General features: G+C 42.1%; 1 protein-coding gene across 2 annotated transcripts in view; it reads left to right on the forward strand.

Moving 5' to 3' along the window:
• LOC138651039 (uncharacterized) overlaps nucleotides 1–15,361 on the forward strand; it is a 39,320-nt gene extending 23,959 nt beyond the window's left edge. For both annotated transcript variants that reach the window (XR_011315430.1, XM_069740977.1), the window contains 3 exons: nucleotides 1,588–1,621; nucleotides 5,217–5,291; nucleotides 15,271–15,361. Coding sequence is in view for 1 of the 2 variants with exons in the window: in XM_069740977.1 (XP_069597078.1) it covers nucleotides 1,588–1,621; nucleotides 5,217–5,291; nucleotides 15,271–15,339 (178 nt within the window). In the remaining variant the exon portion in view is untranslated. The remainder of the gene's footprint in view (nucleotides 1–1,587; nucleotides 1,622–5,216; nucleotides 5,292–15,270) is intronic.
• The last annotated feature ends 757 nt before the right edge of the window (nucleotides 15,362–16,118 follow it).

Here is a 16,118-nt window from a genome sequence, read left to right on the forward strand (position 1 = left end):
ATGATTTGTTCTAATAGTGAACAATAAAATACACTGGCGCTAAAACTATATGTGTAGGCTCCACAAGTGCCGCTGGTATCCCTATCGGATAATGTGCCCAATCCGACAGAAAGAACCAAAAAGAACCAATATACAACAATGGGAATACCGCGCTACAAGTGGCTAAAGCTGATGAACGTGCAGGATACTGTTATATCATATAGGAACTGCTAAAGTTCCTGCGCGGCAGTTGCTATTAACTAAACAGGTGACTACTTAGGCTCTATACTTGTATGTATTAGATCGCACCCATTAATAGCAACTGCTAATGATCAATACCTTACTTGGTGTAGCTGTGTAGATGTCGATGCACTGGTGAGCTGTTGGCTTCAGACCCAGATGCCGAACCTGCGCTCCTAAAAGTCCACTGCACCGGAGAGAAGTCACGTTCCTGTAGAAGGTGGATGCGCAGGTGTCAGCAGCAGCCGTTGGTGGTGGCTGCGGGTATAGCAGGCGAGGACTGCTTGGGTAGCGTGTAGAGCCAGAGACGTCCCGGCCGGAGGCGTCCCTGGATACACGCGGAAGATGGCCGACACCGCCGAGCAGTGAGTGACGTCACTTGGCCTACGGGGGCTCAGTAGGGTCAATCCTAACCTACGCGTTTCGAAGTGTCACGCACTTCTTCATCAGGGCCAAGGCCAAGTGACGTCACTCACTGCTCGGCGGTGTCGGTCATCTTCCACGTGTATCCAGGGACGCCTCCGGCCGCGACGTCTCTGGCTCTACACGCTACCCAAGCAGTCCTCGCCTGCTATACCCGCAGCCACCACCAACGGCTGCTGCTGACACCTGCGCATCCACCTTCTACAGGAACGTGACTTCTCTCCGGTGCAGCGGACTTTTAGGAGCGCAGGTTCGGCATCTGGGTCTGAAGCCAACAGCTCACCAGTGCATCGACATCTACACAGCTACACCAAGTAAGGTATTGTTCTAATAGTGTTTACCTTCAGTGAAAAGGTAAATTCCCCTTTCTTACAATACGAGGCTTGTTTTTCATTGGACGAGTTGTACGCTTGATTGGCACAAATCATTTTATCATGTAATGCACTGGAAAGTGGGAGAAAAAGTCCATGTGCATTGAAATTGCAAAAAAAGAGCATTTCCCCAATTGCTTTGTATTTTTTTTATTTTTTATACTTACTATGTTCACTACAGTAACGTCCATCATTTTCGGGCGTGTACGTCTACTAAAGGCACTCAGACTTAGTAGACTGTGTGTGGGTGTCCAAGTCCTGTAGGCGTATACTCCCGAAAATGATGCACGTCACGCGCACATTCGCTCTGTCTGCATTGTTAGTCTATGGCTCCGTCGGTGCATACGTGCGGATCCCGTTTTGCAGCAGTATACCCCTACTTAACCCCTCTTCTCTACAAGGTTTTCAACCGTGGATTGGACCTCACTATCTTTTAAAATATTTGCCAAAACTTTTTGTGTATTAGAAACATATATTTTTATTATTTTTTGCTTTCTATGATTTTCATGTATGTTGTCTGCAATTCCAAAATTGTGTATTACACTAAACACAATTTTATGTTTTTTTTTAATAGAAAGAAAATCTGTCAGGCACAAGTAGTTAATGAGGTAGGTGCTATAAATTAGTCCTATTTCAGCATGAATAAAAAGTTCCCTCTAAGAGCAGGTCCACACATCCGTTAAATAAGGCCCACATTCAGTTCACAATAATTGTCCCGACTGGTAAGTTTTCTGATCTGAACTAACTGTTCTTTAGGCAACTATGAAGTCATTAGGTCAATCCCGCCGGTCAAACTGAGCAAAAACCGAACAGCTCGGTCTTATGAACTTAGCCTTAGTTTTTTATGCTAGTGTGTGAAGCAACTATAGACTATGGTTTCTTATAAGTTGAGGGGTCCAAAACAGCAATAAAAAGTCTGCAATATAACACCCCTTAATTAGGATCAGCTGCCATGTGTCCCAGGTCTGTCCGGCAGTTGCACCTGGCCTCCATCCAAAGCCAAATCTAACCCAACCATCAGGGGCTCTAGCGAAGAGTTGGGAATTTGCAGGCTCTCCTCCGTCCACGGCACACTAGGTCCATGATCCAGGCTCGAGCAAAAAATATTATACAACATAAAGTTAAGTCCATATATATTTGGACAGAGACAACATTTTTCTAATTTTGGTTATAGACATTACCACAATAAATTTTAAACAAAACAATTCAGATGCAGTTGAAGTTCAGAATTTCAACTTTCATTTGAGGGCATCCACATTAAAATTGGATGAAGGGTTTAAGAATTTCAGCTCCTTAACATGTGCCACCCTGTTTTTAAAGGGACCAAAAGTAATTGGACAGATTCAATAATTTTAAATAAAATGTTAATTTCTAGTACTTGATTGAAAACCCTTTGTTGGCAATGACTGCCTGAAGTCTTGAACTCATGGACATCCTTTTTGATGCTCTTCCAGGCCTTCAATGCGGTGGTTTTCAGTTGCTATTTGTTTGTGGGCCTTTCTGTCTGAAGTTTAGTCTTTAACAAGTGAAATGCTGCTCAATTGAGTTGAGATCAGGTGACTGACTTGGCCATTCAAGAATATTCCACTTTGTTGCTTTAATAAACTCCTGGGTTGCTTTGGCTTTATGTTTTGGGTCATTGTCCATCTGTAGTATGAAACGACGACCAATCAGTTTTGCTGCACTTGGCTGGATCTGAGCACACAGTATGGCGGCTCTGAATACCTCAGAATTCATTCGGCTGCTTCTGTCCTGTGTCACATCATCAATAAACACTAGTGACCCAGTGCCACTGGCAGCCATGCATGCCCGCGCCATCACACTGCCTCCGCCGGGTGTTACAGATGATGTGGTATGCTTTGGATCATGAGCTGTACCACGCCTTCGCCATACTTTTCTCTTTCTATCATTCTGGTAGAGGTTGATCTTGGTTTCATCTGTCCAAAGAATGTTCTTCCAGAACTGTGCTGGCTTTTTTAGATGTTTTTTTAGCAAAGTCCAGTCTAGCCTTTTTCTTCTTGATGCTTATGAGTGGCTGCACCGTGCAGTGAACCCTCTGTATTTACTTTCATGCAGTCTTCTCTTTATGGTAGATTTGGATATTGATACGCCGACCTCCTGGAGAGTGTTGGTCACTTGGTCGGCTGTTGTGAAGGGGTTTCTCTTCACCATGGAGATTATTCTGCGATCATCCACCACTGTTACCTTCTGTGGACGCCCAGGTCTTTTTGCATTGATGAGTTCTCCAGTGCTTTCTTTCTTTCTCAGGATGTACCAAACTGTAGATTTTGCCACTCCTAATATTGTAGCAATTTCTCGGATTTTATTTTCTGTTTTTGCAGCTTAAGGATGGCTTGTTTCACCTGCATGGAGAGCTCCTTTGACCGCATGTTTACTTCACAGCAAAACCTTCTAAATGGAAGCACCACACCTCAAATCAACTCCAGGCCTTTTATCTGCTTAATTGAGAATGACATAGCGAAAGGATTACCCACACCTGTCCATGAAATAACCTTGGAGTCAATTGTCCAATTACTTTTGGTCCCTTTAAAAACAGGGTGGCACATGTTAAGGAGCTGAAACTCCTAAACCCTTCATCCAATTTTAATGTGGATATCCTCAAATGAAATCTGAAAGTCTGAACTTCAACTGCATCTGAATTGTTTTGTTTAAAATTCATTGTGGTAATGTCTATAACCAAAATTAGAAAAATGTAACCAAAACAAACTACTTGAAAATCTAGCCAATAACACAAAGAAAATATGATAAAACATAATATTTTATTAAATATAAAGACACTAACAAACAATAACACAGACAGTCGGAGGAGGCACAAAAATACACAAATAAAGATATAAAAGTTTCTATATAAGGACCACTGATAACCGTGTATATACAGTATAGTAATATTATGTCCCTTCTTTTTTTGCTCAACAGGTATGTATGAGACACGGCAAAGAACCACTATCAAATAGAGAAAGATGTATAGTAAAGTGCACTGTGCATGACGCTAATAGCAATAGTAGTGACAATATAAGGTATAATACCTATAACTTCTCCATATATTAGTATCTATAAAGTACAAGAAAAATAAGGTGCATTATAAATGTGGCTGACCTTACCAGTGCTCATGATGTGCCTCAACCCCGCACTCCAACGCGCGTTTCGCAGCACGTCACTCCCTGAGGAAGCGACGTGCTGCGAAACGCGCGTTGGAGTGCGGGGTTGAGGCACATCATGAGCACTGGTAAGGTCAGCCACATTTATAATGCACCTTATTTTTCTTGTACTTTATAGATACTAATATATGGAGAAGTTATAGGTATTATACCTTATATTGTCACTACTATTGCTATTAGCGTCATGCACAGTGCACTTTACTATACATCTTTCTCTATTTGATAGTGGTTCTTTGCCGTGTCTCATACATACCTGTTGAGCAAAAAAAGAAGGGACATAATATTACTATACTGTATATACACGGTTATCAGTGGTCCTTATATAGAAACTTTTATATCTTTATTTGTGTATTTTTGTGCCTCCTCCGACTGTCTGTGTTATTGTTTGTTAGCGTCTTTATATTTAATAAAATATTATGTTTTATCATATTTTCTTTGTGTTATTGGCTAGATTTTCAAGTAGTTTGTTTTGGTTACATGTTCATATGTCTACTTGAAACAAAAGAGAAAATTGGGTCGAAACTCTCTCCTTGGTTTTTTGGTAAAATTAGAAAAATGTTGTCTCTGTCCAAATATATATGGACCTAACTGTATACGATATTATATATTTAGTACAGTTAAATATGGCCAGCTGTAGAATTTATGAAATCTCTCACAAAATAAAATCATTAGCCCCGGTGTTGGCAAAAGCTTTGTGTGTAGTAGAATAATTAGTCGATTAATGGTTAAGGAAGCATAACTCCCATTAAAGTGTTAATCCTCTTAATATATTACAAACACCATATTAGATACCTTTAAAGGATCCAACATTGACTCACAAAGTAGCACCAATTGGTGACGTGAGGGATTCTTTTTTATTTTCACAGCTGAGGTATTATGGAAACTTTTCATGTACAACTTCACCTTCCGAAGATGGACCTTCTCAATGAGATTACATGCTTTTCTTAAGGAATTTAAATAAAATCTTGCAATTTTATCTTTTTAATTGTGTAATATATTGCATGTCAATTTTATTATTACAAAGGTTGGACAAATTCCGAAACTCACGTATGCGGAGCTGGAAAAGAAACATGTGGCAAACGATTATGATACATTAAAGGTATTGATGTAAATCACAATCTACAATAATATCTCCTTTATTCATTATACAGAAGTTTTCAGTGATTCCACACTTAATTTTTCTTAAGAAGATACAAACTTTTGACTTAAGCCTGTTTTATGGGATGCTCAAATTTTACAATTACATCCAAATGATCCAAACACAGTTGCCAATCAAAGTGCCTCCTGTTGTGAGTTCTGTTTTTGGGCTCCCTCTGGTGGTTACTGATGGTACTGGGTGACTTGTGTTCTCTGCGGTCTCTGGTGTCCACCTGTTCCATCAGGTTATGGGAGTTTCCTATTTAACCTGGCTTTTTTGTCATTTCCTCGCCGGCTATCAATGTAATCAGCGTGTCTTTTTACCTCTGCTCCCTGCGTCTGTTATCTTCAGGACAAGCTAAGTTTTGATTTTCCTGTTCCACGTTTTGTTTAATTTTTGTCTTAGTCCAGCTTGCAGATATGGGATTCCTTGCTGCTGGTTGCTCTAGTGGGCTGAAATTACTCCTCATGTTCCATGAGTTGGCACATGAGTTCAAGTAATTTCAGGATGGTTTTTTGAAGGGTTTTTCGCTGACCGCGCAGTTCACTTTTGTATCCTCTGCTATCTAGCTTTAGCGGGCCTCATTTTTGCTGATTCTATTTTCATAACTACGTATGTGCTTTCCTCTCATTTCACCGTTATTACATGTGGGGGGCTGCTATTTCTGTGGGGTGTTTCTCTGGAGGCAAGTGAGGTCTGTGTTTCTTCTAATAGGGGAAGTTAATCCTTCGGCTGGCGCGAGACGTCTAGGAATCATCGTAGGCACGTTCCCCGGCTACTGCTAGTTGTGTGTTTAGGTTCAGGATCGCGGTCAGCTCAGGTTCCATCACCCTAGAGCTTGTTTTGTTTTTGTGCTTGTCCTTTTGTGATCCCCTGCCATTGGGATCATGACAGTATAGCCGGCCTAAAAAAAAAATTGGTCATCGTTTTGGCTGAAGTAGGAGGAAAAGTAGTCTGAGGAAGTCTTTTTTTTTTTTTTTTTTTTTTTCTCCTCCTCCTCAGTGTTTGCTGCCTAGCCTTAATTGCAGCTTGACTGCTTCTTTCCTCCTCTTAATCCTTGAATGGCTCTGACCTCAGCTGTTTATCATGGACGTCCAGAGTTTGGCTTCCAGCCTGAATAATCTTGCTGCTAAGGTTCAACATATACAAGATTTTGTTGTACATACGCCTATGTCTGAACCTAGAATTCCTATCCCAGAGTTTTTTTCTGGAGATAGATCTAGTTTTCTGAATTTTAGGAACAATTGTAAGTTGTTTCTTTCCTTGAAATCTCGCTCCTCTGGAGACCCTGCTCAGCAGGTCAAGATTGTTATATCTTTCCTGCGGGTTGACCCTCAGAATTGGGCATTTGCATTGGCACCAGGGGATCCTGCGTTGCTCAATGTGGATGCGTTTTTTCTGGCATTGGGTTTGCTCTATGAGGAACCTAACCTAGAGATTCAGGCTGAAAAAGCTTTATTGGCTCTCTCTCAGGGGCAAGATGAAGCAGAAATATATTGTCAGAAATTTCGGAAATGGTCGGTGCTTACTCAGTGGAATGAGTGCGCTCTGGCTGCAAAATTCAGAGATGGCCTTTCTGAGGCCATTAAAGATGTTATGGTGGGGTTCCCGGCGCCTACAGGTCTGAATGAGTCCATGACTATGGCTATTCAGATTGATCGGCGTTTACGGGAGCGCAAACCTGTGCACCATTTGGCGGTGTCTTCTGAACAGGCACCTGAGATAATGCAATGTGATAGAATTCAGTCCAGAAGTGAACGGCAAAATTATAGGCGGAAAAATGGATTGTGTTTTTATTGTGGTGATTCAGCTCATGTTATATCAGCATGCTCTAAACGCACAAAAAAGGTTGATAAGTCTGTTGCCATTGGTACTTTACAGTCTAAGTTCATTCTGTCTGTGACGCTGATTTGTTCATTATCATCCATTTCCGTCGATGCCTATGTGGATTCAGGCGCTGCCCTGAGTCTTATGGATTGGTCATTTGCCAATCGCTGTGGGTTTAGTCTGGAACCTCTGGAAGTTCCTATTCCTTTGAAAGGAATTGACTCTACACCTTTGGCTATGAATAAACCTCAGTACTGGACACAAGTGACCATGCGTATGACTCCCGTTCATCAGGAGGTGATTCGCTTCCTGGTACTGTATAATTTACATGATGTCTTAGTGCTTGGTCTGCCATGGTTACAAACTCATAACCCAGTCCTGGACTGGAAAACAATGTCTGTGTTAAGCTGGGGATGTCAGGGGGTTCATGATGATGCATCTCCGATTTCTATCGCTTCATCTACTCCTTCTGAGGTTCCGGTATTTTTGTCTGATTATCGGGAGGTTTTTGAGGAGCCTAAGCTCAATTTGCTTCCTCCTCACAGGGATTGCGATTGTGCTATAGATTTGATTCCTGGCAGTAAATTCCCTAAAGGTCGTTTGTTCAATCTGTCAGTGCCAGAGCATACTGCTATGCGGAATTATGTTAAGGAGTCCTTGGAAAAGGGACATATCCGTCCATCTTCGTCCCCTTTGGGAGCAGGTTTTTTTTTTGTGGCCAAAAAAGATGGTTCCTTGAGGCCTTGCATTGATTATCGTCTTTTGAATAAGATTACAGTCAAATATCAGTATCCTTTGCCATTGTTGACTGATTTGTTCGCTCGCATTAAGGGGGCTAAATGGTTCACTAAGATTGATCTTCGGGGTGCGTATAATCTTGTGCGGATAAGGCAGGGTGATGAGTGGAAAACCGCATTTAATACGCCTGAGGGCCATTTCGAGTATTTGGTGATGCCTTTTGGACTTTCTAATGCTCCTTCTGTCTTCCAGTCTTTTATGCACGATATTTTCCGTGAATATCTGGATAAATTTATTATCGTGTATTTGGATGATGTTTTGGTTTTTTCTGATGACTGGGAGTCTCATGTTCAGCAGGTCAGGAAGGTGTTTCAGGTCCTGCGGGCCAATTCTTTGTTTGTAAAGGGTTCTAAATGTCTCTTTGGAGTCCAGAAGATTTCTTTTTTGGGGTATATTTTTTCCCCTTCTACTATTGAGATGGATCCCGTCAAGGTTCAGGCTATTTGTGACTGGACGCAGCCTACATCTCTTAAGAGTCTACAGAAGTTCTTGGGCTTTGCTAATTTTTATCGTCGCTTCATAACTAATTTTTCTAGTGTTGTTAAGCCTTTGACAGATTTGACTAAAAAGGGTGCTGATGTTACTGATTAGTCTCCTGCGGCTGTGGAGGCCTTTCAGGAACTTAAGCGCCGGTTTTCTTCTGCTCCTGTGTTGCGTCAGCCAGATACGTCGCTTCCTTTTCAGGTTGAGGTTGATGCTTCCGAGATCGGAGCGGGGACGGTTTTGTCACAGAGAAGCTCCGATGGCTCAGTGATGAAGCCATGTGCGTTCTTTTCTAGAAAATTTTCGCCCGCTGAACGGAATTATGATGTTGGTAATCGGGAGCTTTTGGCCATGAAGTGGGCATTTGAGGAGTGGCGTCATTGGCTTGAGGGTGCTAGACATCGTGTGGTGGTCTTGACTGATCACAAAAATCTGATGTACCTTGAGTCTGCCAAGCGTCTGAATCCTAGACAGGCTCATTGGTCACTGTTTTTCTCCCGTTTCAATTTTGTGGTTTCATACCTGCCAGGTTCAAAGAATGTGAAGGCGGATGCTCTTTCTAGGAGTTTTGTGCCTGACTCCCCTGGAAATTCTGAGCCCACTGGTATCCTTAGGGATGGGGTGATTTTTTCGGATGTCTCCCCAGACTTGCGACGTGCTTTGCAGGAGTTTCAGGCGGATAAACCTGATCGTTGTCCGCCGGAAAGACTGTTTGTTCCGGATAATTGGACCAGTAGAGTCATCTCCGAGGTCCATTCTTCTGTGTTGGCAGGTCATCCTGGAATATTTGGTACTAGAGACTTGGTGGCCAGGTCTTTTTGGTGGCCTTCCTTGTCGAGGGATGTGCGTTCTTTCGTGCAGTCTTGTGGAGTTTGCGCTCGGGCTAAGCCTTGCTGTTCTCGGGCCAGTGGATTGTTGTCACCTTTGCCTATCCCGAAGAGGCCTTGGACGCACATTTCCATGGACTTTATTTCGGATCTCCCTGTCTCTCAAAAAATGTCCGTCATATGGGTTGTGTGTGACCGCTTTTCTAAGATGGTTCATCTGGTACCCTTGCCTAAGTTACCTTCCTCCTCTGAGTTGGTCCCTCTGTTTTTTCAAAACGTGGTCCGTTTGCATGGCATTCCGGAGAACATCGTTTCTGACAGGGGATCCCAGTTTGTGTCTAGATTTTGGCGGACGTTCTGTGCTAAGATGGGCATTGATTTGTCCTTTTCGTCTGCATTCCATCCCCAGACGAATGGCCAGACGGAACGAACTAATCAGACTTTAGAAACTTATTTAAGGTGTTTTGTTTCTGCTGATCAAGATGACTGGGTTTCCTTTTTGCCGCTTGCCGAGTTTGCCCTTAATAATCGGGCTAGTTCTGCTACCTTGGTTTCTCCTTTCTTTTGTAATTCGGGGTTTCATCCTCGTTTTTCCTCTGGTCAGGTGGAGCCTTCTGATTGTCCTGGAGTGGACATGGTGGTGGATAGGTTGCATCGGATTTGGAGTCATGTGGTGGACAATTTGAAGTTGTCCCAGGAGAGGGCTCAGCAGTTTGCTAATCGCCGTCGCCGCGTGGGTCCTCGACTTCTTGTTGGGGACTTGGTGTGGTTGTCTTCTCGTTTTGTTCCTATGAAGGTCTCTTCTCCTAAGTTCAAGCCTCGGTTCATCGGTCCCTATAGGATCTTGGAAATCCTTAACCCTGTGTCGTTTCGTTTGGATCTCCCGGCATCGTTTGCTATTCATAATGTGTTCCATCGGTCGTTGTTGCGGAAGTATGAGGTACCTGTCGTTCCTTCGCTTGAGCCTCCTGCTCCGGTGCTGGTGGAGGGTGAATTGGAGTATGTTGTGGAGAAGATCTTGGATTCTCGTGTTTCCAGACGGAAACTCCAGTATTTGGTCAAGTGGAAGGGTTATGGTCAGGAGGATAATTCTTGGGTGATTGCCTCTGATGTTCATGCTGCCGATTTGGTCCGTGCTTTTCATAGGGCTCATCCTGGTCGCCCTGGTGGTTCTCGTGAGGGTTCGGTGACCCCTCCTCAAGGGGGGGTACTGTTGTGAGTTCTGTTTTTGGGCTCCCTCTGGTGGTTACTGATGGTACTGGGTGACTTGTGTTCTCTGCGGTCTCTGGTGTCCACCTGTTCCATCAGGTTATGGGAGTTTCCTATTTAACCTGGCTTTTTTGTCATTTCCTCGCCGGCTATCAATGTAATCAGCGTGTCTTTTTACCTCTGCTCCCTGCGTCTGTTATCTTCAGGACAAGCTAAGTTTTGATTTTCCTTTTCCACGTTTTGTTTAATTTTTGTCTTAGTCCAGCTTGCAGATATGGGATTCCTTGCTGCTGGTTGCTCTAGTGGGCTGAAATTACTTCTCATGTTCCATGAGTTGGCACATGAGTTCAAGTAATTTCAGGATGGTTTTTTGAAGGGTTTTTCGCTGACCGCGCAGTTCACTTTTGTATCCTCTGCTATCTAGCTTTAGCGGGCCTCATTTTTGCTGATTCTATTTTCATAACTACGTATGTGCTTTCCTCTCATTTCACCGTTATTACATGTGGGGGGCTGCTATTTCTGTGGGGTGTTTCTCTGGAGGCAAGTGAGGTCTGTGTTTCTTCTAATAGGGGAAGTTAATCCTTCGGCTGGCGCGAGACGTCTAGGAATCATCGTAGGCACGTTCCCCGGCTACTGCTAGTTGTGTGTTTAGGTTCAGGATCGCGGTCAGCTCAGGTTCAATCACCCTAGAGCTTGTTTTGTTTTTGTGCTTGTCCTTTTGTGATCCCCTGCCATTGGGATCATGACAGCCTCCTTGGTGACATTTCTACCTTTGGTTGAATGAATTGACGCTAATAAAAAGAAGGCTCATATAAAGTTGGGCATTGTATACAAAGCCTAGAGGCTGACAGGCAAAGAATAATAATAATAATAATAATAATTTTTATTTATATAGCGCCAACATATTCCGCAGCGCTTTACAAATTATAGAGGGGACTTGTACAGACAATAGACATTACAGCATAACAGAAATACAGTTCAAAACAGATACCAGGAGGAATGAGGGCCCTGCTCGCAAGCTACAAACTATGAGGAAAAGGGGAGACACGAGAGGTGGATGGTGACAATTGCTTTAGTTATTCGGACCAGCAATAGTGTAAGGCTCGGGTGTTCATGTAAAGCTGCATGAACCAGTTATCAGCCTAAGTATGTAGCAGTACAGACACAGAGGGCTATTAACTGCATAAAGTGAATGAGAACATAATGCGAGGAACCTGATTATGTTTTTTTTTTTTTAAATAGGCCACACAGGGATCGTTAGGTTAATGCATTGAGGCGGTAGGCCAGTCTGAACAAATGAGTTTTTAGGGTACGCTTAAAACTGTGGGGATTGGGGATTAATCATATTAACCTAGGTAGTGCATTCCAAAGAATCGGCGCAGCACGTGTAACGTCTTGGAGACGGGAGTGGGAGGTTCTGATCATTGAGGATGCTAACCTGAGGTCATTAGCAGAGTGGAGGGCACGGGTAGGGTGGTAGACTGAGACTAGAGAGGAGATGTAGGGTGGTGCTGAGCCATGGAGTGCTTTGTGGATGAGGGTAATAGTTTTGTACTGGATTCTGGAGTGGATGGGTAGCCAGTGCAATGACTGGCACAGGGTAGAGGCATCGGTGTGATGGTTGGTGAGGAATATGATCCTGGCAGCAGCATTCAGGACAGATTGGAGCGGGGAGAGTTTGGTAAGAGGGTGGCCGATTAGTAGAGAGTTACAATAGTCCAGACGAGAATGAATAAGTGAAACAGTAAGAGTTTTTGCAGAGTCGAAAGTAAGAAAAGGGCGAATTCTAGAAATGTTTTTGAGATGCAGGTAAGAAGAGCGAGCCAGTGATCGGATGTGGGGGGTGAATGAAAGGTCAGAATCAAGGATGACCCCAAGGCAGCGGGCATGTTGCTTTGGAGTAATGGTGGAACCGCACACGGAGATGGCAATGTCAGGCAAAGGTAGGTTAGTAGAGGGAGAGAACACGAGGAGTTCAGTTTTTGACAGGTTTAGTTTCAGATAGAGGGAGGACATGATGTTAGAGACAGCGGTAAGACAATCACTGGTGTTTTCTAAAAAGGTCGGCGTGACAACAGGAGAAGAGGTGTATAATTGGGTGTTGTCAGCATAGAGATGGTACTGGAAACCAAATCTACTGATTGTTTGTCCAATTGGGGCAGTATACAAAGAGAAGAGGAGGGGGCCTAGGACTGATTCTTGAGGAACCCCAACAGTAAGGGGAAGGTGAGAGGAGAAGGAACCAGCAAAACATACAGTGAAGGATCGGTCAGAGAGATAGGAGGAGAAACAGGAGAGAACGGTGTCCTTGAGGCCGATGGAGCGGAGCATAGTGAGGAGGAGCTGATGATCCACAGTATCGAATGCTGCAGAGAGATCCAAGAGAATTAGCATGGAGTAGTGACCATTAGATTTAGCTGTTAGTAGGTCATTAGAGACTTTAGTGAGGGCAGTTTCAGTAGAGTGTAAAGAGCGAAGCCAGATTGAAGAGGGTCAAGAAGAGAGTTATCTGAGAGATAGCGGGTAAGACGGGAGTGGACCAGGTGTTCGAGGAGTTTAGAGATGAAGGGAAGATTAGAGACAGGTCTAAATTGGCATTTTGTTGATACTAGAAAAGGAGAAAAAGATATCCGTGTGTTGGGTCTGTGGGCCAACCATGTGACGAAAACCTTTGACTTAAGCCTGTTTTATGGGATGCTCGAATTTTACAATCTCATCAAAATGATCCAAACACAGTTGCCCATCATAGTGCCTCCTTGGTGACATTTCTGCCATTGGTTGAATGAATTGATGCTCATATAAAGAAGGCTCATATAAAGTTGGGCATTATATACCAAGCCTAGAGGCTGACAGGCAAAGAGTAGATTGGCTCTGTGTTGATACCAGAGAAGGAGAAAAAGAGATCCGTGTGTCGGGTCTGTGGGCCATCCATGTGGTTCTTGAGAAAAGTTTATTGGCCAGTGGTGACAGATAAATAGTTTTTTCCATTCTTTAACCCCTTAATGACCGCCAATACGTCTTTTAACTGACCTGAGATATAAGAGAATAGCCTCCTCATACAGATGACAATCCAGCATCTGTCAGTTGTACACTATAGCTGACAACTTGCTGTACCAGCCACGATCAGCATTTGCACCATCTAAATCTGTTTAACCCCTTAGATGCTGCTGTCAATAGTGACTACATCATTATAAATGGTTAACAGAATGTGGGGGCTTCTTCTTTGTCACAATTGGTGCCCTTAGGTCATGATTTTGTTGTCCTGATGTTTGCCATGGCAATTCATGACCAAATAGTGGCCATAGAGTCTGACAGCTGTAGTAATCTGTTTAGAAGTTAGCAACACTTAGGTGGTAAAAATACACATTTTCATTTCTGTCATACCACTTTGCATTACTTCCTGTAAAGCACCTGAAGGGTTAATAAACTACCTGACAGCAGTTTTCAATATGTTTAGGGGTGCTGTTTTTAAAATGGTATCACGTTTGTGGGTTTCCCAATATATGGGACCCCTAAAGTCACTTCAAACATGGATAAGTCCCTAAAAAAATAAATTTTGTAAATTTCTTTGAAAAAATGAAAAATTTGCTGCTACATTTTTAAACCTCTTAAAATGCTAACAAAATAAAATAACATTTTACAAATGGTGCTGATGTAAAGCAGACATGTGGGAAATGTTATTTATTAATGTTTTGCTGTTGTATGACTATCTGGATTAAAGGGATAATCATTGAAATTTAGAAAATTGCTAATTTTTTAACATTTTTCTCAAATTTTTGATATTTTTTATAAATAAACACAAAAAATGTTGAACAAAATTTACCATTATCATAAAGTATAATGTGTCACGAAAAAACAATCTCAAAATCACTGGGATTTGTTGAAGCGTTGCAGAGTTATTACCACATAAAGTGACACTGGTCAGATTTCAAAAATTTGGCTCGGTCACTAAGGGGTTAAACAAATAATTGGGATATAGATGACAATTTTATTTTTCTTTTCATGTATCTAAGAACTGACACAGATAATGTCTGGTATGCTCGACGCTGGCTCGGGGTGGTCAAAGAATGCTCCTGCTGACAATTCTGCTGCCTCAATTCAAGAGAGCACTTCTTCCTCTCTCAGCCAGCTCTATTGACTAGGGTGGGACTGCCAACGTCTTGCCAATTGATGTTTTTCATATCAATTTTTTTCAGTATTTTTCACAGATGACACTCATACTTTTCATATCTGTTTATTTTGTGGACCAAGTAGTCAGCACAAAATCATCGAGTCATGTCCAGTCTTGATTCTTGGATCAAATTGCTAATGCAAAATCTATGGGTGCCGGAAAAAAATTCAGACAGAAATTGGATGACATCCATGTGCTGTTCGGAGTGTTTGATATGAGAAGCTTGAGAAATCTTTTATTTTGTTTCATCCAAGAAAAAAAATTATGGAACTCTGGCCAAACCCCATTGACGAAAAACGCTGGTTAAACTGATTTTTTTCATGCAAGAAAAATTACTGATATCGGAAAGAAGCCTGATATCAATCATATGCAGTCACACATGGGGATAGCTGATAAGTCTTGATAATTATGGTGCTCAGAAGAGCAATATGACTTTAAGGTCTTATTGGACAGCGAGGAGTTAAGTTTTTGGTTTACCACCGATGTTAGGGAAACTTCTTCTAACCAAAACTTGCAAAATTCATACCGATCACTTCCAGTTGCAGTTAAATTACAACTTTTATTTAATTCATCTGTTTATCTCTTTAGATTTTCATAAATTCATTTTTTTTTATCTTATTCACAGGTGGAAAATAGTAAAAATTCAACTATCGAAAATGAAGATCCTGACTATGAAAATGTTCAGAGGAATTAAATCTTTTTCTCACAAATGCTGATTAACGGTATTGATTTTTTAGAGGATATTGATATCATATGTGCGGTTACCTTGTAGTCCCGCATTTTTTCTGGAACGGACATATAAGTGGGCCTGAGTAAAGTTATGAGTAAGGCGTATCACTCCAAAATGCATCAACCATGACAGTTCTCTCGCGGGACGTTTTTCCTCCGTCTTTGACACGTTGTTAGTGGATTCAAATAAAAGCCTTTTTTTAACAAAGTGCTAGATTACTCTATCTGCACCTTTTTTTGGTCTGGTCAGTAGATGAATATCAGATTACTTATGTGTTTGTAGTTTCTCCTAAGTGAGAGGTTCCGGAAATCAGATCTCATGCTTTGCACTGATGAGGAGCAACACCCCGAAACACTATATCTCCAAACTGAGATTTTGGTTTGGCTTTAATCCTAAGTCATATTGCAAGGCTCGTTATAGGGTCGATATTGACTTTTAGGATTGCTAGAGTTCTAGTCCTCTTCCTCTCTGGAGAGACGATTTGAAAATGTAATTTCCCAGAGGAGCATACGTAATAAGTCACCTCATACATAGACAGTGCTAAGTAGTTATTTTAAGGTGAAAACTGAGTTACTGGAAGAGACGCTTGATTAAATTTAGAGATAGGGAAATAGTAAAATGCCATAGAAGTCGGAAATTGTTTGATGTTTAGAGACCGATTCAAACCAAGGTAAAAAATTATAAAAATAGCAATGGTAAGTACATATCTGCAGAGTTGTACATGTTTGGCACAGAATATTTAT

Source organism: Ranitomeya imitator, chromosome 10 (genome assembly GCF_032444005.1).
Source record: "Ranitomeya imitator isolate aRanImi1 chromosome 10, aRanImi1.pri, whole genome shotgun sequence".
In the NCBI taxonomy this organism is placed as follows: domain Eukaryota; kingdom Metazoa; phylum Chordata; class Amphibia; order Anura; family Dendrobatidae; genus Ranitomeya; species Ranitomeya imitator.